Source organism: Haliaeetus albicilla, chromosome 2 (assembly GCF_947461875.1).
Source record: "Haliaeetus albicilla chromosome 2, bHalAlb1.1, whole genome shotgun sequence".
Taxonomy (NCBI): Eukaryota; Metazoa; Chordata; class Aves; order Accipitriformes; family Accipitridae; genus Haliaeetus; species Haliaeetus albicilla.
Genome location: NC_091484.1, coordinates 19,976,717 through 20,000,665, shown reverse-complemented (window position 1 = coordinate 20,000,665; position 23,949 = coordinate 19,976,717). Strand labels below are relative to the sequence as shown.

General features: G+C 39.2%; 1 protein-coding gene across 3 annotated transcripts in view; it reads right to left on the bottom strand.

The window, feature by feature from the left end:
- The window catches only part of BBS9 (Bardet-Biedl syndrome 9), a 334,638-nt gene that overhangs the window by 284,507 nt on the left and 26,182 nt on the right, over positions 1 to 23,949 (bottom strand). For all 3 annotated transcript variants that reach the window (XM_069809142.1, XM_069809153.1, XM_069809140.1), the window contains exons 6-9: positions 11,634 to 11,808; positions 6,996 to 7,080; positions 5,060 to 5,243; positions 3,902 to 4,031 (exon numbers count right to left, since the gene is read on the bottom strand). In XM_069809142.1, coding sequence (XP_069665243.1) covers positions 3,902 to 4,031; positions 5,060 to 5,243; positions 6,996 to 7,080; positions 11,634 to 11,808 — 574 coding nt within the window. The remainder of the gene's footprint in view (positions 1 to 3,901; positions 4,032 to 5,059; positions 5,244 to 6,995; positions 7,081 to 11,633; positions 11,809 to 23,949) is intronic.

Sequence of the window (23,949 nt, the reverse complement as noted above, 5' to 3'; positions counted from 1 at the left end):
TATTGTGCCTGAATGCACCTTAACATAACGTTCTAGTTTCAGGCCAGCCAGGTCAGAGTAATAGTGCAATCAATCAGCTATTAAAACATGGTACTCTTAGGAACAGCTTTGCCAAGTGAGTTAGTGTCAAATAAATAGAAAAGTAGTTGTCTAAGTATTTTATTCTACTCCAAGGACCTTTTGTGGTAAAGCATATGGAGATAGGACAATTCAGGCACAGAAAAACAAATACGACTTGTGATAGGCCCTTAAAAAGTGACTTTCTGCTACTTTCTGAACAAGTTATTTCAGATGATTCAGACAAACATAACCCATCTTTTTCGTGGGGGAGCATTAAGTCACTTGCCTTTACAGGCTCAAATTCCTGCCAACAGGAAAAAAACTACTTTCATATGAGGCACTTTAGCTAATAGGAACTCTACATAGAAGCCACATTCCTATGGGCTTGTTCCCCACACAATTACCTGAATTATGAGGGGGGCAGACAGAGAGAGAGAAAAATCTAATACATCTCAAGAAGCATCAAAAAGTGACAAATTCATAGAATTGAGAATTATAAGAGATAATGCTCATGAAATTTCCCTGGCAAAGGAGATGTGGAGGTACAAGGAAGGTCTTAGAAAAGAGGTCTCTGATGAAACAGAAAAATGGAAACCTAAAGGGCAAGAAAAAAGGGAATGGACTTTGAAGTCAATGCTGAGAAGATATTTATATAATAATGATGGATACCAAGCAAACACTGCTGCTCACAATTACCATTTTGACACTGAAAATTTGAGGAGAGTAGGAATTCTTGTAATTCCTTTGTGTAACTTCCCAGATTTCAGCTGTTCTAACTGCTGCATATGTACAGTTTCTCTTCAAACCACTCTAGAAGAGGTTTTTTTGTTGTTTTTTTCAGGTTTGTTTGGGGTTTTTTAATCAACTCAGGCAGAACACGTAAACTATTTCCTTCAGGAGTTTCAGCGAGAATGCTTTTGCACAGCTGTAACTTCAAGGATGACAACACAGGGCATGCAAAAATATAACTGTCCAAGCAGGCTTATCAATGGGAAGATGAATTTGTGCTGAGACAAAGTCTCAAGCAGTTTAAATTAATCCAAACTGTCAGTGTAAGGAGTACCCTGGACATTAAAACAATGTCATAAACAGTTAGTAACTACTATACATTAACAGAACCAGAAAACAAACTTCTAACAAAATAAAGGACAAACTTCTATAACAATGATTACAACTGAACTTCCAGTTCAGTGATCATAGTTATAGAGATCTTCAGGTAAAACCCAGAATGAGATAAACTCTCAAATTTTTGCCTGTAGTTCAATTTTCTGATCAGAAGCTTTTATAGGAAATTCTCAACTTCCTGACAGAGAGCATTCAGGTTTTAAGAGAAGGCAAAAAAGTGTAGTTAAACGGCTTAAAAATACATCACTTCTAGAGAGCAGAGACACCTCACAAAAAATGTTGTAAGTAACCACTTACCTTTGATTCATTTTTCCTTGCATGTTTCTAAAAATGTGATGGAAATCATGCAGTTTATGCATGTTGTAGTGTGTTATTATCATTATTTACATTACTGGTATTGCAATAGGAAAATACTGCATTTCACATTATTGTAAGAGGAAAAATCAATTCATAAAGAATAAGGAGAGGCACACACTAGAAACACAAGTTACTTAGCTGGAATTCTCCGAAGCACTTGAACAGTTGATCTTAGAAGTAGACTATCAAGATTATAGGATAAAGTATATGACTGCCTTTATGAAGCAATCACTACCCCTGCCCCAAGGCATTTATATGAAATAGCTTCTAATAATGCTTTTCTTATCCAGCAAGCCGGAGCTATTACATTAGAAATAATAGACATTATGCCAACAAAAAAATACAGATGAATATATATGATCTGTCGAGACAACTGTTTTCAGAACACTCCATTTACTTTGTAAGTATTATTGCAATAAAAGTGGAAAGGATGTGAAAGTAATTAATTGACATATGTCATATTTAAGGCACTTTAATCTCTCAGCAGTGTAGGATTAACAACTCTATGCTTATTAAAGTACTTAATATTATTTATGTTACAGTAGTGCCCAGAGGCCCCAATTGAGACTGAGACCTCTCTTGAGTGGAGTATTAGAAAATAATTATCACATTGGCTTGCAAAGAATTCCCTTTCAAATTTATTTTTTTATTTTAGAAAAAATATATGTTTTGTTTCAGCCAAATTACTACCTCTATAATCTTTACCACAGTTTTTGCTGTTTAGCCCATCTTTATTTTTAATGTCAGAAAGAAGTACAAGCATACCACATATTTTTAAAGAGAAAGACAGAAGCATAGTTCTGAAACACATATGCCCTAGACTTCTCCCTGCCTTTCAGGCCATTGGGTCTAGACACAAAGACATTCCTTCATTTACCAGCAGTTGTATAAAGTTTATAAAGAAGTTTGTATAACTAGATTGCTGTCTCTCCACCCTCTACAGAACAAAACCCCAAACCAAACCCTATCATTAGTAGGTCTGCAGGAATTCCAAATCTAACTAGCAAAATGATCTGGGACAAATCATACAAAAGTAGGCTCTCAAAATTCTCACTAAGATCAAACTACTGAGTGTTAAAGTTCACATGGAACAGTCAGAATCTGCATACACTTCTTAGAGGCATTATTGAAATAGATGGTTCAATAATACGAGTTTCCAAACAAATAATGGTACATACAAATGTCAGTACAATCCACTGTTGTAAAAATCAATGCCTTTTTCTAATTTTTTCTGACACAAATATTTTTCTGAACTTCAAAAGATGTACTGTCATATCCTGCATAATTAACTTTTGGTTTATACTAACTGGCCCACTGACACTATTCATTATATTTTACTTGTAAGACCTGTTGGATGAAAGCCAGCACAACTCTCTCCAGAGAGTCTAAAAAAAATTTAAATTCTAAATTATTAAAAAATCATTAAGTAACCACTAGTATCAAACACAACACAAACATCCCTCAGATTACTCTGCAGAAGTCAGTAAAGCTAGCTAGTCAGATGTTGCATTTTCATTTGTTACGAGATAAAACGCGTGACTTATGATCAAGTATTCAACAATCCAGTGTATGTTGGCACAGCAGCCACAAACCTGCTGGGGATCAGAAATTATCTTCCTGACAAGGCCACTCCTACTGCATCGCATACGGTCACAGGCATCGGGCAGCCAGCACTCACCACAGCTCTGGTGGCACACAGTACAGGCATAAGATGGATTCTAAAAACACTAGCTGAACTTTTCTGTAGTTTGCTGATTTCAGTGACAGACTCAGCACAAGTTATCAGTATGTCGCAATTTCTCTACACTTGATCTCTCTGCCCAGCCAGTTTTTCCCTGACCTGTCTGTGTATTTTAAAGAAAGTTTTGGTCTGTTGCAGTACAATCCTCAGCAATTTAAACAGTTCCTTAATTTCTACAGTTTAACATTGGAGTGTAATAATCTGTTCCAACAAATCATCTCTGGAATTCATATGCTCTTAAATGCTTAATGAAGAACAGATTTCCAGTGAGATTCCCTATTTTCCTGTCTCAGGGAAGGATCTTACCAGACTGCAAAGCTTCACTTTTCATTCTTTTAAAGAAGAAACTACTCCACTGGAGTGGAGTAGAGCCCAGGTTCTACCTTCACTCAAGAAAAAACGAAAATCTAAAGCACAGTATAGCAATTCTAGTATTCTTCTACAATTAACAGTATGCTCATTAATGAAATTAATATTTTACAAAACAAAGAAAAAACGCTGAATTTTCCTTTTACAAGTCACTTTGTTACATACCTCAGAAGTGTTTAATAGGATCTAGAAGCAAATTTCACAACGGGAAATTAATCTGAAAAAAGTAAACTTTAACAAGTTACTTACTGTAAATTTGCTACTTTCACTGATACAGGAATGTGGGGAAGTTGAGTGGCCCATTTCAGTGTAACATCTTGATAAACATTCAACATTTTACCATGGTTTCCAATTAGAGTGTTTATTGTTCCTTCTTCCACTGTCAAAGATATAAAATCAGTTTTAGGATGAAAGATTTTCAAAAGCCAGTACTTTTCTTGGAGGCTTGTATCATTACACTATTTTTTCCTTTTCCTTTTAAGCCATTACTTGTTATAAATGAATTTAATATAATTACAGTGTCAAAAGTTATGAAAGTTACATTGACAATAACCAAGGACATATGTGATTAATTATGGATACCAATTTCAGTTGCATACTACACAACACATGCCACAACTTTCCAAGGTTCTAGCCAGCCATGTTTGGTAATTTAAAACATGATGAGCAAAGACTCATAATTGCCATGTTGGCATGCCAGGATAGATATGACAAAATACACATTGGTTAAATATCAGCTACTTATACTCTTCATTAATTCATTGACTTGTGAATACTGATTAAACATGTATGCATTTATAGGGTTTATTTATAATATAATTTAAATCAGAAAGTATAAAATGTGAAGATTGTTAAAATCATATTCATAAAGTCTAAAATGATATTTTAAGTCTAAAATAAAAAATGGTGTAAAAATTTATCAGATAGTTTTTGAAACATTAATATAGAATAGGTATTAAGAATCTGTAGTTCTATAGTGACGTCTAACCCAGTTGCTTCCACACAACATAATAAGTTAGTTTCATCTCCTAACAGTAAACTTTATTTTCTTTTTTTTTAACTATCAGTAAATGACAGAAGGTCCTCAAACACTAGTTTACTCTTCCAAAATCTCTCACTCTTTCATGTTTGTTGCTTTGGTAGCCCGGGCAAACTTACTCAAACACTAGACAAGTACCTCAATTTGGTGATGAGAAAATACTTATTTAGATTCTAAAAATTATGAGACTTCACACTAAGTAACATTTGAAAATAAACCTGCTTCATCCAAAAAGAGAATTATGATTCCACGGATTTTCTAGAAATCAACAGCTTATTCAGAAAAATATATTTATTCAGTGAAAAAAAAATAATCTTAGCTGTAAAAGTAACCAAGCTAAAGTAAAGTTGAATTTTCCTTTTACAAACCTGAACAATAAGGAATGAAGCAACTCGGACTGTAATCAAGCTTTTTCATAAATCGAATTTGCCCATTATCCTTAAGGCAAAAGAAGTTTCTCTCACCAAGCACAAAAACAGAAGAAACTGCCTGATTAAAGGAGACAACGCATATATCCAGTGCTTGCTCTCCGATGTTTAAAACCCAATCCACCTTCAAAAGAAAAAACATACTCCAGAGATCAGTTGACAGCTGCATATTAAAGGCAAAACTTGGAGAAGGCTCAGAAATCATCAAGTTACATGAATATCATTAACATAGATAGAAAAGCAAAATCAAGGTCTTTTTTTGAGAGTTATCCTCTTATTTTAAAGGCAGTTGGTAACTTTCCTTATTGCAAGTGAAGCAGCAAAAACATCCACATTTTAAAATAATCATGATTGACGGCTATGCAGTTCATTTAAGTATATTTAAATTTTAAAATACACACCCCATTCAAAATGAAAATGCCTTATACTTCAACTATTAAATCCAAGAACAGAATATTAGAATCTTTTAAATCTGCCTCTGTATATCTCCCCAGATTAAGGGCAAGGTTAGCGTGAAAGGTGGTAACTTATTCTACCAATACATGTAAAAGGAAAAATAGACAAGTCTGAGGTTTGTAAGCCAATACTCATGCTTGCAATCACTAATGTACATCCTTCAATTTGAAGAACGTTTGTGTATACCATAGCTTGTTTACTTTTCCAACTACATACCCTGATATAATAAGCAATCACTTACAAATCCTGCCTTGCCTATATCGTTACTTCTTTAAACAACACTACTGCTTATTGATACATTTCATTGGTTTGTTACTTCAGCTCCTCTGAGAAATTTCAACTCATTCACACATGCAAAAATTGCTTTTTACTGCTGCCAAGGTGGTTAAACAGAAATTCAGTATTTATGGAGTAAAAAAAAAAAAATCAAAGTTTAACTGTCAGCACTTCCTATATGAACAGTATCAATCATTTTGCTTAAAGAACATAGAATGCATTCTTTACTGGCATATCTGATATATGAAGCTGGAAGTGCCGTCTTAAAAGTCAAAGGGAAAAAAAGCCAGGCTTATTACATTTGTCTCCATGTATGCTTCTAATTTTAGATTAAAAAAATGTATTTAATTTGCAGCATATCTGATAAAGCTTCCAAATTTCTTATTTAAAAACTATGTCTTCTCCTAATTCAAGATGTAGGATTCTGCCTGACTTACAGTTTGAAAAAATTCTATGATTAGCCACTGGAAGGAAGATGCTCTCCCAATAGTTTACTGTCATACCTGAAATATGCTGAATCTAGCTAGCATTTTATACAGTATATTTAGCAGACAAGCAATTCTACTGCAGGACCACAGAGAATGAAACTGTCTTCCTCTTAATAGGAGGCAGCTCCAATATTAAACTTAGTCACAGGGACCTCCTGAATACCATTGAATCCACAGGTTTTTGACAAAAAGAGTCCAGGATACTGACTATGGAAACATTTTTCACTGCTGAGTTTTCTCTAAGTACAAAGGATTCCCCAAGTAGAATGAGGTTAATTTTGTAAGTCCAATACCAAATCACAAATAGACTTAAATTAAAAACATGACCACTATTTCATGTGTACCTATTTATCTATTTTACTACAGTTTAGGTTCTGCATTACAAAGACTGCCTTAAAAACAGTTATCTCCAGTACAGAGTTCTATCTTTTTTTTTTTTCCTCCTTAGAACAACAGTAAGTTTTAAGGCCCAGCCTTAAACAACTGAGGCCCAAAAAAATCTTAATGGAAATCTACTGGAGTCTTTCCATTCCCTTTAATGGCCATTGGATCAGGTCCTTTGTCAGCAGACAATGTTTCCATTCGTTACTTAGCATTGGTCTTTTTAACATGTATGCAGTGTACCATACAGGTTATGTAAAATAAACTGGGTTTACCACAAGTCTTTTTCCAGAACTAAGTTTTTGCTGTTCTGGTTCTTGTCTTTCATCAGCATCCTTCGCAAATGCCAGCACTTGGTATCTGTTATAGGAAGTTTAAAAAAGTGGGAAAAAAATATCTTTGTGGTTAATATCCTTACATTAAATAAAAAATAAAATATAATTATCATATTATGAGTATACATACACAGTAAAAGCACAGTCTAAAAGGATTGTTAGAAAGCCTACTTCAACACATCTATTATGAGCAAAGGTGTTAAGGTAAATATCACTGTAGGATAACAGCTAAATGTAAAGGCAGAAATGAAAACAAACATTTCTATTCAGATTTTATCTGGTGTTAAAATAAATTCAACAGCTAAATATATTACAGGAAAGAAATCTAGGCCACAGAGACAGAAGCAAGAAACCAACATATTATCAAATTGAGAAAATAGGATTCTAATAAAAAATAAACTTTTTTGCTCTTACTAAGCTTTAAAAAAAACCTCCTGAGCTACCCTGAAATACAATCTGCTATATTTAATAGTTACACTCTGAAGCACATCCATTAAGTAAACTAAGTGGTTCCAATCCAAGAGATAACAGTAAACTGGCACCAGTAGGTGGCACATCTTGCAATAGATGGGAGGTTTGTGGGTTTGGGGTTTTTTTATTATTTTGTAACTGCCAACCAACCATACTAAGAAAAATTGGCAATGAAGACATTAGAACAAAGATGTCAACTACCTTAAAACCTCCACACCATCTATCCATCCTCATTTACACCTATGCAAGCCTCAATGTTCAAACTGTGTCCTCACTGACTTTTCTGTAACTATTTCTTTCCTGAATTTGTGCTGGTGTCCTAACTTACTGAACAACCCTGTTTCCCATGTATGCACATTACGTAATCTGTAAAATACTGACATTTCCTACAAAAGTGAAATAAACAAGAACAACAACAAAAAAACAGCAAAAAACTTATCCAAAAAGATAGCATTCAATTCCGGAAGTCATAGAGTACCATCAGCTCCTAAGCTCAAACCAACACAATTCTGAATGTTCCAATTTAACAAATAAAAGTATGTATTTTTGTATATTATCAAAGTTATAGATTTAAAATGAAGACACCAGCAACCCTCACATTTCAGATGCATGTATTGTGGTGCTCGCTACTGAAGGTTCTTAGTTTCTAAAATTATGTTACTTACAGAAGTAAACTATGCACTTGGAGTAAGAAATTTAATTGCTTAAGGTGAATGCTATGACCTAGTTAAAAATACTAAATAAGCTGCTTTTAGTACAATTATTATGTCTTTAGGCGTCCTCTATATGAACAAATTCACTTCCCTTTTTCAGTTTAACACATTTTATAAGAGAAGTTGCAGATTCTGACCTAATAAAATTTTCTCTTTTCACCATATTTTATTGATAGTCTTGGTTAGCACATTGTCATTTTATTAACTAATCAGGGACTAATAGAGTTTTCAAACCAAACTCCCATTGAACTGCAATATGGATTGACCATACATACTGCATACAAGTCTTTCGTCACAAAAATCTCAAGCCACAGATGACCAACATAAACTCTCAATTCAGCCATCACATGAAGTATACGATCATTTAAATAGGACACATTTTGCTTTTAGACCTTGAAAGAATTCAGAATCAACACAGGAAATACTGCTTTTATATGAAGGCATTGGTCTGTATGAGCTATAGGAAGATGGGTAATTTGAAATTTGGCAACTTTTTCTGCTAAAAACACTAGATAGAACTGCTGTATTTTTCATTTACTATGAGAAAAAAAATGTTTAATACCATAAAAATAACATCTTCTCTTCTTACCATGTCTATTTTCTTTACTTTAGAAGGATTACTTAACTCTATTCTAATGTCCTAATAGTTTACACACACACTAGAGATTAGTACCACAGTGTCTTAACACTTGGCACTAAAGACCAATAACCGAAGAGTTCCTTTAAAACTACACCTTCCTACAATAAAGGCAGCACACTTGTGAATCAGTGACAGACTTAGGAAGGATTTTAGCCACATTTGTTGTAAGAGTCAAGAATCTAAACATAATGAAAATGCATGAGATAATAATTTTAAAGAAAAAATATTTATTTATTACCAATAACAATAAATCCTATTCTAATTTTTTTCTTAGGAAAAATATGAATTTTCTATTAAATTACTTTTACTTGCAACATATACATCTTCTCCTGTGTTAAGAAAACAATACACAATGTCTATAATCTGCTCATGCAATATCCAGAATCTAAAAACCATCTGATCAAGCTTAAGCAGCATAATAAAAAAAGAGTATTGTTTGAGAAATTCAGTGATAGAGCAGGGTAGTGTGACAAAGCATTGTGTTAGATTAACATTCCCCAGATTAGATTCCCAAGGCATAATCTATAAAAAGTGGCATTCTTATTTTCTTTAATAAGATTATGTCTGAAAAAATCCTTAAAGATACTTGTCAGCCCATTCCTCCAGCTTGATGAGATTCCTCTGAATGGTAGCTCTACCCTCTTTATGTTAGCCACTTCCTACAATTTGGCATTGTCCTTGAATTTCAGGACATGCATTCTGTCCTATTGTCCAGGATGAAGATGTTACAGAAATACTGGCTCCAGTATCAGCTCCTAAGGAACATCACTCATCTATGGCTGCTAGTTAGAACTGCAGACAACTACTACTCTGTAAGCCTGACAGCTCTGCCAATTTTTCATCCATTTTTTTATCATGGGTAGTAGCTCTACCCCAAACACTACACCACCCCAATTTACTGCTAGGCACAGAGATGCAAAAAGCATAAGAGCAGACCTTTTCAGTTTTAATGGAGAAAGGATGAGGCAAAGCAAGCATTAAGTTCCTTGGTCTTTTCACACCTTTCTTAATGTTGCCCAATCTGTTCAGTACTGGGTCAATTTCCTGGATCTACCTTTTTGCATCTGAGGTATCTGTGGAAGTCCTTGTTCTTCAGACCCTCTGCCAGTAGAAGTTTTAACCAAGCTTGTATCTTCTCAATCCCATTCCCTGCATGCCCACATGATATTTTATATTCCTCTTTAGTAGTCCGTATTAACTTCCATCTCATACATTTCTTTTTTCCATTTGAACTCAGTCAGGAGCTACCTGTCCAGTCAAGCTGCCTTCTGCTACTTCTTATTTTCTTGAACATTGAAATGGATTGTTCTTAGTCTTTGAGACAGTTACCCATGAAGATTCGGCAGCTCTCCTGAGCCCTTTTGCCCCTCAGGGCAGTCTCTCACAGGATCCTGCCTACCAGTTTCTTGAACAAGCCCAAGTATGTTCTCTTGAAATCTACAGTCTTTAGTCCACTGCTTATCTTCCTCACTTCTCTCAGGATCTTAATCTCTACCATCTCATGGTCACTGCAGCCAATGTCTGCAACACTCAACGGCAGATGCTGACTATTACTTCTCCAAACATTTCTTTCTTCTTTCTGAGTTGCGGACTCAGCAAAGCATCTTCCCTAGCCAGGCTGTCTAGCATCTGCATCAAAAAAAGTTTTGCCTAACACACCTCAGAAACCTTCCACATTGCTGAAGTCCATTGTGTTGCCCTCCCAGCAGACATTAGTCCTCCATAAGAACAAGGGCCTGCAATTAGGAAACTTCTTGTATAAAAAAGGCTTCACAGCAGACATCCACCACAACATCCCCTTCCTCAAGCATTCATCTGATTCTAAACAGATGAATGCTTAATAAACTCTCAACATGGTGGCTCTGTAAGAGAGCACCATGTATTCAAGCTGCTCCCTCCATGGTGAACACAAATCCTCCCACGTCTGTCTTTTCTTCCTGAAGAGCCTGGAGTCACTTACAGCACCTTAGTCATGCAAGCTACCCTGTCACATCTCTAACTGCACACACAAGTCCTTTTTGTTTCCAAGGCTGTAAGTGTTTGAAAATATGCACTTAATATGGGCCCCCACTTATCCTACTTCCTCGAAGGTATTATGAAAGCATCCCCCTTGGTGCATTTGACCCTTATACCCTATACCATCACTTACATCCTAGATTTAGCACCTATCTGTCAGTCTAGCAGTCAAGGAGGTTTATAAGCCTCCTCTGCAGCTTTGTCAGGTGGATTCCATCTCTCCCCACCATCTCTCATTCCTTTGAGAGGATCCTATGATCACAAAAGCCAAAGCCCTGTCTCAAATCTTTTCTGAAAACAGAACAGATTCATCATACTAACACCTACTTGCATCAAAATAAAAATCCCACTGAAATAACTGGAAGGAACATCTTGCTCAAGCAGTATAGTGCAGACAACACTGAAAGCACAGATTAGACTGAAGCAGGGAAAAACCTGGCACTTGCAGGACAACCTGATGTGCCTTGATAAACTAGCAAACTTAACACCTTTATCCAAATAAAATAGGACCATAAAGTCCTCAGGACACACAGTATGCTTTCTTCTATGACTGTACAGAGATGGTAATCACTCAACAATATAGAACATTTTGTTTTTCTTCTTTCCTGCAACTACCTATCACCTGCTTTGGATACAATATTAGTAAAGGCAATAAAAATTAGACATGATCACTTAATTTGTTTACATACTAAATGATAGCACCAAAATACACTATAATTACTGAACATGAACACATACTTGTAACTCTCAACTTGTCGACAAGAAGACACTGTAATGAAAGAATCTGTCCGAGAGTTGTAAGTCAAGGGACCAGGCAGAAGAAAACCAGGTAAAAAACGGCCAAAAGCATAGCTTTCCTGTTCAAACAACATAAGCATCCCATCCATGGACTGTATGCATATCAAATCTCGACCTAAGGTAAGCAAAAGAAATACAAATGAAACAAAGCAATGTTATTTATATAGTTTTAATCTTAAAGTTGTTAGTAAATTAAAATTGTACTCGTAAGTAATCCTAACAAAAATAATTCATTTTAATTTACATGAGTGTTTACTATGAGGAAGAACACTAAATATTCTAACCTCAATAAAAGCTTACTTACTAAAATAAACAAACTAGATTTTGGGGGGAATAGCATTCAGAATATATTAAGAGCAAAAAAAGAGTTAGATACTTTATTTCAAACCAAAATTCCTAAAGATATAACTATTACAATTTCAGTTTACAGAAATGTTTCAATACTCCCAAAATGCCAAAGTGTTCTGGTTCTTAAATGTCTCTACACCTTACAAGCAGTCATAACAACTGTGGTTTAAAAATAACCTATTCTACTCTTCCAAGTCTACTTAAGCAATGTTGGGAAAAATGGCCGGAGTCAAGAATCATACTCAATGTGAGTTAAACATCTTGCTCGTTTATTGTTCAGATGTCTTGACATTTATACAAGACTGACTTGTCCACGCACCTTATACAATACTCTAATTGGTACAATACCCCGGTTCACGTGACACTAACTTATCCTCTATTGGCTGTGCAAGCTTCTTCACGAGGTGTCCAGCAGTTACTTATCTCTTTCTTCAGCATCCAGGAGTTGTTTGTCAGGCTCTTCTTATCTTCCTTTTTCCCAGCGTACAAGGACACAGCGTCCTTGTCTGCTCCAGCACTTTGTAAACTTATGCTTCGTTCCCACCTAACGGCTGGATTGCTCACATGCCCTCGCCCAGCCAAGAAATCCTCAACAATTCCCCCTTTTTGTTTTTGAGCAATCCAGGCTTGCTTAATAACTTGGGATGCCATTTTTTCTTAACAAGCTGTACAAGGTAGAATTATTACAATAGCTAAAATCACAATAACTACAACAATGCCCATAATTCTTTGAGCCAACCCGTTACCCCTAATGACCCGAACCATGAGGACTATGAGGAAGATGAACCATCCATACATTCTTGTGTCATCTTGCTCCGCGAACTCAGCCCAGCAGTCGGTAGGTGCCAGCTTTCCGTGGGCGTCCCCACAGAGGCAACAATGGCCTCACTGTACACCAGCCCGATGCTCTTTGGAAAATCCCGGTATCTATACATTTGCAGAGGAACGGGTTTTTAGCACACATGGCCAGCGAGTGCCAAAAGTCCGCCTCGGTTGCAATCTATGACGCATGCGCTCGCTGGCCAGGCGCACTGCATGAGTCATAGCCATCTTGTCTATTGGTTCGTGGGCTTTATGATGCGGTTGCGGTGCACAGAGAATCTTGACCTATTATGTTAGCCAAGGTGACCTATACATTAGTTTTTGACTGAGGTGGTATTCATATTGCCACACCATCTATGATGCTCCAGATGATGATGATCGTGCAAATTCAACAGGAGTCCGTCATGGGCCTGTAGCTGTGGAAACACAATCAACCTCGTTCCCAGGTTATTAATGGAAATAGACCTTACCCCTAATTTTGGCTTTAACTAACTTTTACGTTTACCCCGCACTGTCTTCCCGTAATCACACTATGTTTAACCAAATTATGCTTAACACACTTTTTACCTAAAGCAAGTTCTATATACAATAAGGCACGCTGTTCTAAAAACCTCTCTGAAGGACTCAGTGTCTGCTAGTCCTCTAAAGTGTAATACTCTATTAGTCAGAATCTGTCGGATCAGTGGCTCCAGCACCCGCCGGTGCCACCCCAGTTGCCATTGGGACAATTCCAGGTCCAGCATCAGTGTGAAGCCATGGCTTGACCCACTTAGCCGGGATCCAGCGAAGGCCTCGATCTGTAAGCAGACACATATACCCTCTCCCAGTAAGTTTTACTTCTACTGGTCCGCACCATTTCCCGGATTCTGGGTCCTTATACATTACCATGATTCCTGTACCTTGTTGCGTCCTTTCCGCCTGTAAAAGAGCATGATGCACTACCATTCGTGGGTCTTTGTGATCACCTGTCAATCTAAGATAATTTAGCACAAATAAGGCTTTGGCCAATCGTTCCTCTGGGAGTAAGCCCTGGGTTTCCCCCTTTTGTTTTTGCAGCATGCTCTTTAAGGTTTGGTTGGCCCGTTCGACAATAGCCTGTCCTGTGGGAAGATGTGGAATGCCCGTACCATGGTGAATTCCCCACAAATTACAAAATCGAGCAAATCATGTAGAACCATAGGCTGGGCGGTTGTCCGTCTTAATTTCTTTAGGCACACCCAGCACTGCAAAAGAAGCATGAAGATGTCATTCAATATGTAAGGCCTTTTCTCCAGTTTGTGCCGTGGCCCACATGGCAGCGGGATAGGTATCAATCTGCACATGCGCTCGTACCCAAGAGTTCTACCAGAGGGGCCATATCATTATTAGTGATACCGCAAAGATTCCGCACCCACTGGATATCTCCCACAAGCTTCTGGACATCATGTACCGTTGAAATTTCTAACATTGCTAGCATCTATGTGCCACTTCAAATACTTCCAAGGTGCTGCCTTTTGCACCTTTTCAGGAGCAATTATTACTCCGCAATGGCTTAAGATGTCCTGCAATTGAGTTAAAATTTCATCCTGTGGCAAGTTCCTTCCCGCTATCAAAATGTCATCCATATAATGATAAATAATCAACTGAGGAAACTGCTTTCTTACAGGCTCTAATGCCCAGGCCACATACACCTGACACATCGTGGGGGAATTGCGCATTCATTGCGGTAACACGACCCAATGGTATCTCTTATAGGGCTCTGCCTTGTTAATCGATGGTACTGAAAAGGCGAACCGTTCAGCATCATCTGGGTGCAAGGGAATGGTGAAGAAACAATCCTTTAGATCTATAATTAACAAATCCCATTCTTCTGGAAGCATAACTGGAGACGGCAAACCTGGCTGCAGGGCTCCCATACTGTGCATCACTGCATTCACAGCTCTGAGATCATGTAACAGTCTCCATTTCCCAGTTTTCTTGGGAATGGTAAATATTGGTGTATTCCATGGACTAGTAGAAGGAACAACATGTCCCGGTCTCAACTGGTCCTTAACTAACTCTTGTATTTTTAGCAGCTTTTCAGAATTTAGCGGCTACTGATCAATCCAAACAGGCTCATCTGTTTTCCAGCTAATTTTCAGGATTGGCTGCCCCTCAGTGACTGCTCCTAAAAAGGATGGGTCACTAACATTGCCTTCATTTGGCTCAATGAATCACGGCCTATGAGGCCAAACAATTCAGTTGGGGTAGTCATGACATACGGACACGTCATAACGTGTTCACCGTCGGGGAACACAAATGTAATCGGTAGCTGACTTACTAAGGTGGCTTGTGTGCCCCCTATCCCTGCAATGCCAAAATTTCGATTGATCAATGGCCATGATGGAGGCCAAATATATCGTGAAATAATCGTAACATCAGCTCCTGTATCGATTGTCATCAGTTTCTTGACGATAACTCTGTCAGGCCCTTCCAATTGCACTACCTTTTCTGGTTTACCTTTTGTTATGTCCATGGCAAGGTATACCTGCGGTTTCCCTGTGGAGCCGAATCCACCATCTCCACGTTGTACTTCACCTGGGTTTGGAACACACGACCTGAATGGAACTAATTGTGCTATTTTGGTACCTTTAGGAATAGAAACAGGAGGGATTAAAACATGAATCATAATTTTCACAGTCCCACAAAAATCTCCATCAATAAGCCCTGGGACTACCAAAATTCCTTTTAGAGCTGTTGAAGATCGTCCCATCACAAATGCACTAAGCCCGAGCCCCAGTGGTCCCTTTATGTTGCTATCCACCAAGTGTACCCCTGTGTCCACCAAAGTAATGTCTACTGCGGTTTCCATGTCCACTCCGGAGCTCCCTGCAGTGGCAGATCTGGTGGTTGCGAGGCTGCCTGAGGGCTGGCAGCCCAAGCCCCTTGCGTTTGTGTCGTCACGCGAGGGGCCTTCGCGGTCGGTGTAAAATTTCCCTTCTTCCTGTATTGTTGGTGGTATTGTCATCTTTCTTAGCAGAAGCTGTACATTTGCTCCTAATGTGGCCACGTTTGCCACAGTTAAAACACTTGACCAAGGGTGTCTTACTGGCCTTGTGCTTCTTTGTAGCTCCTTGTGGAGCTGCGACAACATAGGCTGTTTTCTGTGAGTCCACTGCTCGATCCATGTATTCTATCACATCAACGACAGCTGCATTTCTTGACAAATTACACAATGCTTTGCGTGTCTTTTCAGTAGCGTTTTCAAAAGCAAGCATTTTGGACATGTTTTCTTTCATGCCCTCGTTCATGTCAGGGTGGTCATAGATTGCCTTATGCAGTCTATTAATAAACTGTGCGAAAGGTTCGTTATGCTCCTGTTTCACCTGAGTAAAAGTATGGCTTCACATATTGTCTGGTATGGTAAGAAAAGCTTGATATGCCAAGATCTGTGATAGATGATGAACCTCAGTGATACATTGTAACTGAGCATTCCCTGATGCGAAGGGTCCAGTGGTTACTGCAGCATCTGCGTGGTTACTCCCCATAGGGGATCTGTTTGTTGTCGTGGTGTTGCTTGTTCCCGATCACAGAGCATCTCCCACTGTCGGAAAAACACTAGCATTTTGGAGGGCTCCAAAACCAACTGTGCTATCTGTTTAATATCTTGAGGTATCAGCGTATCAGCAGAAAAAATGAATTGCAGTATTTGGTGAGCTCATGCACATTTGATTCCGTACTGACTCACAGCATTCTTTAATTTCTCAATGACCTTCCAGTCAAACGCTTCCCATTTTTTCTGTCCATTTAATGCAATAACTGGGAATGCTTGGAGCATAGTCCCTTCTATAATGGCATCTTTTATTACTCCCCTCCAATGTCTCTGCCTCTCTTCTGCTCCGCGTCCATCTCGGGCGCAGTTGGTTTCACCGTCTCTGTTTCCGAGAGGCGGGATGGATTAAAGGACGGTGGCAGGGGCGCGGATGGTTCTGCCCGGGGGACGGCCACGGCTGGCGGCGGCCACTCCATGTCCGGCTGACACGTGCCGCTGCCAATGGGCGGAGGGGGGGGCGGAAAGGGAGGGGACGGTGGAGGGGCCGAGGGAGGTGCCGGAGGCGGTGGCGAGAAGGGGGCAGGAGGGGGAAGCAGGGCCGGTATGCGGCGAGAATCTTCGCTCTCTTGCCCTCTCAGTTCATCCTTTCAGGAGGATGACCGTTTCTCCCTCACTTCTGGTTCTTCCGACCGTACTGTCAGGTTTTGTAACTGGTTCACCACCTCCCTCAGGAGCTCTTCCGACCATACTGTCAGTTTTTGTAGTGATTGTGCAAGTCGGGAGTCTGAGTCATCCTTCTGCTCAGCTGGCGCTGTTGGTGGGGGATGCGGTGGTTCCTGATCGTCTCCCGGGCTTCCCTCGTCCTCAGAGGAGGAAGGCTCAGTGTCTATTAACGATACTGACCGGGGCTGAGATTCCCTCGGGTGGCAATCGGCACTCCCTTGTTTAGGATCGCATTGTCCTGTTTCTGGGTTGCCAGGCAAATTATTTAAAAGCTCAGTAGCTGACGCAGTCATAGGGGCAACAACCCCTCTAGCAGTTTTCGTGGTTTCCGAGTCGAAAATACGTGTGGACTCAGGAACAGTAGTCTCAGTGCCCAACATTGCGGAGGTGGCATTGGCCATTTTTTTCTCTGCTATCATTTGTAGAAGGTGATTCATTACTTCTCGCCAAGTCTGTCAGAAAGCTTTTGCGGTACGACTCCCCTTAATCGTCTCGTCCCACAACTTATCTCCCAGTTCACGCCACTCTGTGGCACTGAACACAGTCTCAGGAGTCTTAAAACATCCTCTCTCTTTTCCCCAGTGACAGAGCTCTTGGAGCTTTCGTGTGCTCACACTGGCCTCTCGCTTTGCGAGAATTTCCATTAACAGTGTGATTGCCGCTTCGCGATCCATAGTAAGTAAAAGCGGTCTTACTGATGCAGGTCCAGACTGGTGCACGAAGTTTGGATCCAGCTCTCTGCCCAAATTCTCACAGATGCCTCCTGCTCCGCTCCTCCCGTCTCCGTCTACTCCGCCAGTTCTGTGAGCAGATTTGAGAAGCCCTCTGTCTGTTCTCGACTCTGGTTCAGTTATAGCAGATTTGAGGGTCCCTGTTTGGGCGCCAAATGTTGGGAAGCACGGCCGGAGTCAAGATTCATACTCAATGTGAGTTAAACATCTTGCTCATTTATTGTTCAGATGTCTTGACATTTATACAAGACTGACTTGTCCATGCACCTTATACAATACTCTGATTGGTACAAAGCAACATAACAGAAAGTCCTACAAATATGTACTACTGTGAGAATAATACAATGGTAATGTTTTCCACACTTTGCATTCACATTTTCTGTCTTCAAGGAAAGAAAAAAAACAAAACAGGTCCACTGACTGGGGAAAAAAAAAAACTCAGCTTGGAGTAAATTACTTCAAGCCTTGTCCGTTATTCAGCAGCCTCAAGACCTGACTTAAGACATGACTTGTCATGCCTCAAATACACCAATCTAAATTCAATGTCTCATTTGGAAGACTTCCAAGATCAGAGGCTGATTACGCAGTTTGCATTTCATATGCAGGGATAACAATTCAATCAAACAATATTTTGCATGCATTCGAAGACAGCTATACCAGTAAGACCAACACCTTCTGAAGCTGATAGAAGTATCTCTCCTGAATTCAGAGATAAGCCCCCATCTTGCAAACACAACATGAAATACTTGTAATTCAGAATGTCTATTCACCTCCATTAAAATACTCCATTGTGTCTCAGGAATTACTCTATATGCATGGAAGACCCAAACAAATTGTCGGTTCACTAAGCTCCATCCTCAATCCTTTAAGAACTGTTTTCTAACATAGGAAGGTGAAGCAAAACACGAATAGACCCAAACTTCATTCTTACACTTAGATAAAGGTAACAAAGGTCAAAGAGATATTCAGTATCTGAAAAAGGAACAAACGTAAACTACAGTGCAAAACATTGTTCATCTTCACTATGATTCTTCACAGAAACTTTAACTACTTAAAAATAAATAGTAGTGTAATAGGTCAGCAGTACATCATGCTACTTGTCCTTGTGATTAAAACATACAATAAAAATTTAGCTTAGGGTGAGAACAGAAAAAAAACAAAAGGAAGGCAAAGCAGCTGGGTCCTTTCCACTTGCCCTTCCTCAACCGTTTTTCAGACTTTCCCATTTTCCAAAAATCAAGTTCTCCCACCCTTCTTTCCAGATTCTGCATATAATTCACTACATGTTCTATAAACCCTGTTGCAAATATCAACCATTTGACAGGAAGGACATCTGGAAGTGTAATTCATGTTGTTCATTTGGTAGAGGCAAAGTTGAATTTTCAGTCTCTAGTGGAAAAGTTAAAATACTTCAATCCTTCACACCAATGATTATATAGACAGAACTGCAAAACAATTCCAACACTGTAATATCAGGAACACTGATGGCATTTCAAGCATGTAATCACAACACCTGTTTCTTCCCTTATGTTCTACATAGACCTTTTCTGAAAACCTTAAAGGTCATTCTTATTTCATGGAGTTTTGTTGGGTTTGTCTATTTGAAAACTCCTAAAGTGCATACATTTTGAGGGATAACATTAACTGACAATATCAAACACTGAAATTTTGCTTTAGCAAGGTAGTAATAGAATTTCCAATTGACAAATTAATAAATTAAAACATGGAAAAAAATTTATTCAACATTAAAAAAATCCCTTATTCTTTATTAAACATTAGAGAAGTACTCCATTAATCAAGAAACCTTGATGGCTTCAAAAAGAAACTTAGGTGAGAAACAATGAAAACTATCTTCCTAAACTGAAAAATATCAGAGTCTGTACTAATAAACTAACACGTTACACAAAAGCAATTCAACATGGAAATCATTAAAATACTGTTCAAAAGTAGTCAGAGTCAAACCAATATATCTTTGCTTTTTTCCTACTACTGCGAGTGAGAAAATTTAAATATATCATCATTATAGCAGCTCATTAAACCAGTGACCACTTGTAACTAGCTAGCAACTTCAATTTGATGATTTAAGTCTCAAAAGTTTAATCTATAACATTCTGAAATTTGTACTACTACACTGGAAACTTGAAACATTTAAAATGTTTCCTCTTCTATGTGCAGATTAAAGTCATACATCCTTCTAGGAAATGTAAACTCTTTACCTCTGTTAACAGCAAAAGTCAATGAGGAAATGTTTCCTGTGACTAAATGCAATCATTTTTGAGAGAATTACGGGTTTGACATAGACCTCCAAAAGCATTTTCGAAACAGACCAATTGTTTTAGAGCTATGATTTTCCCAGGATTTTCTACACAGGCTTTTTAAATTATAAAGCAGGGTCTAGGGCTTCTGTTCAATCTTAGAATTTATTGTTTATAAAATCAGAAACATATTCTACAGTATACAAACACATTAGATAGGCATATATACACACACTCCCCTCTTCAATGTTCATAACTAGTACATTTCCTCTGAAATTCTTTGTATAAAGCAGCTTTATTAAATCTTTAAGAATCATTTACCCTCTTCAATTTTTGTGCTGGTTTTGGCTGGGATAGAGTTTATTTTCTTCATAGTAGCTGGTATGGGGCTATGTTTTGGATTTGTGCTGAAAACAGTGTTGATGATAACCCAGGGATGTGCTAGTTACTGCCTAGCAGTGCTTACACAGAGCCAAGGCCTTTTGTGCTTCTCACCCCACCCCACCCCACCAGCAAGGAGGCTGGAGGTGCACAAGAAGTTGGGAGGGGACACAGCTGGGACAGCTGACCCCAACTGACCAAAGGGATATCCCAGACCATGTTATGTCATGCTGAGCATATAAAGCTGGGGGAAGAAGAAGGAAGCAGTGGACATTCGGAGTGATGGCATTTGTCTTCCCAAGTCATCATTATGCGTGATGGAGCCCTGCTTTCCTGGAGATGGCTGAGCACCTGCCTGCCCATGGGAAGTGGTGAATGAATTCCTTGTTTTGCTTTGCTTGTGCACATGGGTTTTGCTTTACCTGTTAAACTGTTTTTACCTCAAACCATGAGTTTTCTCACTTTTACTCCTCCGATTCTCTCCCCCATCTCACTGGCGGGGAGTAAGCGAGCAGCTATGTGGTGCTTAGCTGCCGGCTGGGGTTAAGCAATATCCTCCACAGGACACATTCCAGAATTGTTTGACTTACTTGTAGCTGATGTTCTGCATCTGAAATATGTGGTATTAAAGAGCTTACAGCGACTGCTGATCATAGTTAGAATGAACATTTGGTTTGCTGCTTATAGTGAGTCTCTGAAGTACTAGCCAAGAAAAGTGCAATGACTTTACTAACATACAATTCAGAAGTTAGTGAGAGTGATCTATAAATAAGTACCTTATATGTTTCAATTAAAAAATAAAGCAAGATGCATTGTGAATTTTAAAGTTATTTAATATTAAGGTTCCTACAATTCTGAATGTCCTGCTTTTCATCACTAACAGTGGACCCTATCAACTATTAGTAGTGTAAATAAAAAAAAGAATGTATTGATAAAAGAATTGTAGCAACTATACAATTTCAAAGAGTATCACTTGAAGCACACTAAGGCTGTGAATATACAAATGAGCAAAACCAATCTAATGCTTTGCTACTGCTGGCAGAAGCAGTCTTGCTCACCTGCTTCTCCCTGGGGGGCCTCCAGCTCCCCTTGTTCAGGTCACATAGTTCCTCCCCACTGCCAAGCCAGATCTGGTACCTATCTGATGGCTGTTAAGCTGATAGTAGGACATCATCCTGAATTTGTGATTTTTTTAAAAAAGTTTCAAATGAGTGAATCATAACCCCACATAAATAACTCCATACAAGCTTAGCAGCTGCCAGGGGTGACCTGGAAAGTATCAAGTGTGACATGGCTCTGGGGGTGATGGTTAAGGGCATAAGGGCCCAGGTGGTTTTCCTCCTTGATCCTGCTGAGGAAGGGGAAGGGCATGAGGAAGACTGGGTATATCCTGTGGGCCAACAATTGACCGCACAGCAGGTATCAACAGCAGAGCTTTGTTTTATGACCATGTGACCCTCTGAGGATTGACAGCTGTTTGGAAGAGACAGAATCTTCTGACTAAATCCAGCAAAAGTATCTTTGCCATGACACTTGCCAACTCAGTAAAAGCAACTTTAAACTAGGAATGACAGGGGAGGGAGAGATTTTACAACAATCAAGCGAGGGAGTGGTAGATGAGGTAAGCAAGCAAAAGGCCCCAGGATAACGTGAACTAAATGGAAATAGCTATCAACAAAATAGGGCTGAAGTGGAATCACCTCAAGCCCTAGAATCCAAGTAAGGAAGTGCCCATGGAACAGCAGCCTTATAGAGAAAGCCCTCATGGCCTTTTTGAGTGCCTCTCTGAAATGCCTCTACAATAACGCACATAGTATGGGGGAAAACAGGAGGAATTGGAAGTCGGTGTGCAGTTACAGGGCTACAACCTCACTGGGATCACAGAGACATAGTGGGCTAACTCACATGACAGGAGTACGAAGATGGATGTATCCAGACCCTTTATGAAGGGCAGGCCAGGATGGGGATGGGGAGTTGCCCCTTTTTAGCAAGACAGCACCCAGAATGCATGGAGTTCTGACTGGGGACAGATGATGAGCCAGTCATGGGTCAGAATTATTGAGCAGACCAATATGAAGGTCTGCCATAGGCCACCTGATCAGGAAGATGAAGATGAGGCACTCTTCAGACATCTGGCAGAAGCCTCACATTTGGTGGCTCTGGTCCTCATGGGGGACTTGAAGCACCTTGATATCTGTAACAAGGACAACAGCAGGGCACAAGAAATCTAGGAGGTTTCTGTAACACACTAACAAAAACTTCCCAACTCAGGTGACCAATGACCCAAAAAGACAGGCGCTCTGCTGGACCTGATACTTACAGGCAAGGAAGGATGTGAAGATTGGGGTACAGCCTTGGCTACAGTGACTATGAGATGGTCAGGAGGATGATAAGAATAAGTTCAGGAGCATAAGAGGAATGAGCAGGGCATAAAACAGGACCACAGCCCTAGACTTCAGAAGAGCAGAATTTAACCTCTTCAGGGATCTGCCTATAAGTATCTAATGGGATATGGCCCTGGAGAGAAAAGGGGTCCAAGAGAGCTGGTTGAATATTCAAGGACCACCTCCAAGTTCAAGAACGGTCTATTCCAACAAGTGGGGAGTCAAGCAAAGGCAGGCAGCAAGACACCTATGAGGATAAACAAGAAGCTCCTGACTACCCTGCCATAAAGTGTAACAGGTGTGGAAGCAGGAGCAGGTGACCTAGAGAAATATAGAGATACTGTATAATCATTCAGGGATGGGGTTAGGAAAGCAATAGCCTAGCTGAGTTGAACCTGGCAAGGGATGTGGAGTGCAACAAAAAAAGGATTCCACAAATACACAAACATCCAAACAAAGACTAGGAAAAATGTGGGACCACTGCTCAATGGAGTAGGGGCCATAGTGACAAAGGGCACAGAGAAGTCAAGGAGCTTGACGCTTTCTTTGCCTCCATCTTTGCTAGTAAGACTGGTCTTGAGGAATCCCAGGCCCTTGGGACCAAAGGGAAAGTCCAAGCAAAGGAAGTCTTATCCTCAGTGGAAGGGGGTCTGGTTAGGGAATATTTAAACAAAGTAAACTGAAGTTCATAGGGCTTGATGTGATGCACCCACAAGTGGTAAAGGAGCTGGCTGATGTCATTGGAACACCACTCAATTATCTTTGAAAGGTCACAGCAATCAGAAGAGGTCCCTAAAGACCTTAACTTTCAATGCCTAGCTTCAGTGGAACTCCCTGGTACCTGAAACCTGAACACAAAAAGATTACAGATATCAGCTTGAAAAACTTTTTTTAAAGGCACAATAGAAGGACACATTTATACCTTGTTTCTTAAGACTTCTTATCCTTCATCTTTTCTTCCTTAGAAAGATATAGATAAAACCAGAAAAGAAACCGCCAAAATTAAAATTGTGCTTAAAATAAAGTCACCAAAAAATTATAACAGTAATTACATTTACATTTTTGCCATGTTGCTATTCCGTTTTGAAAATTTCAAAATAT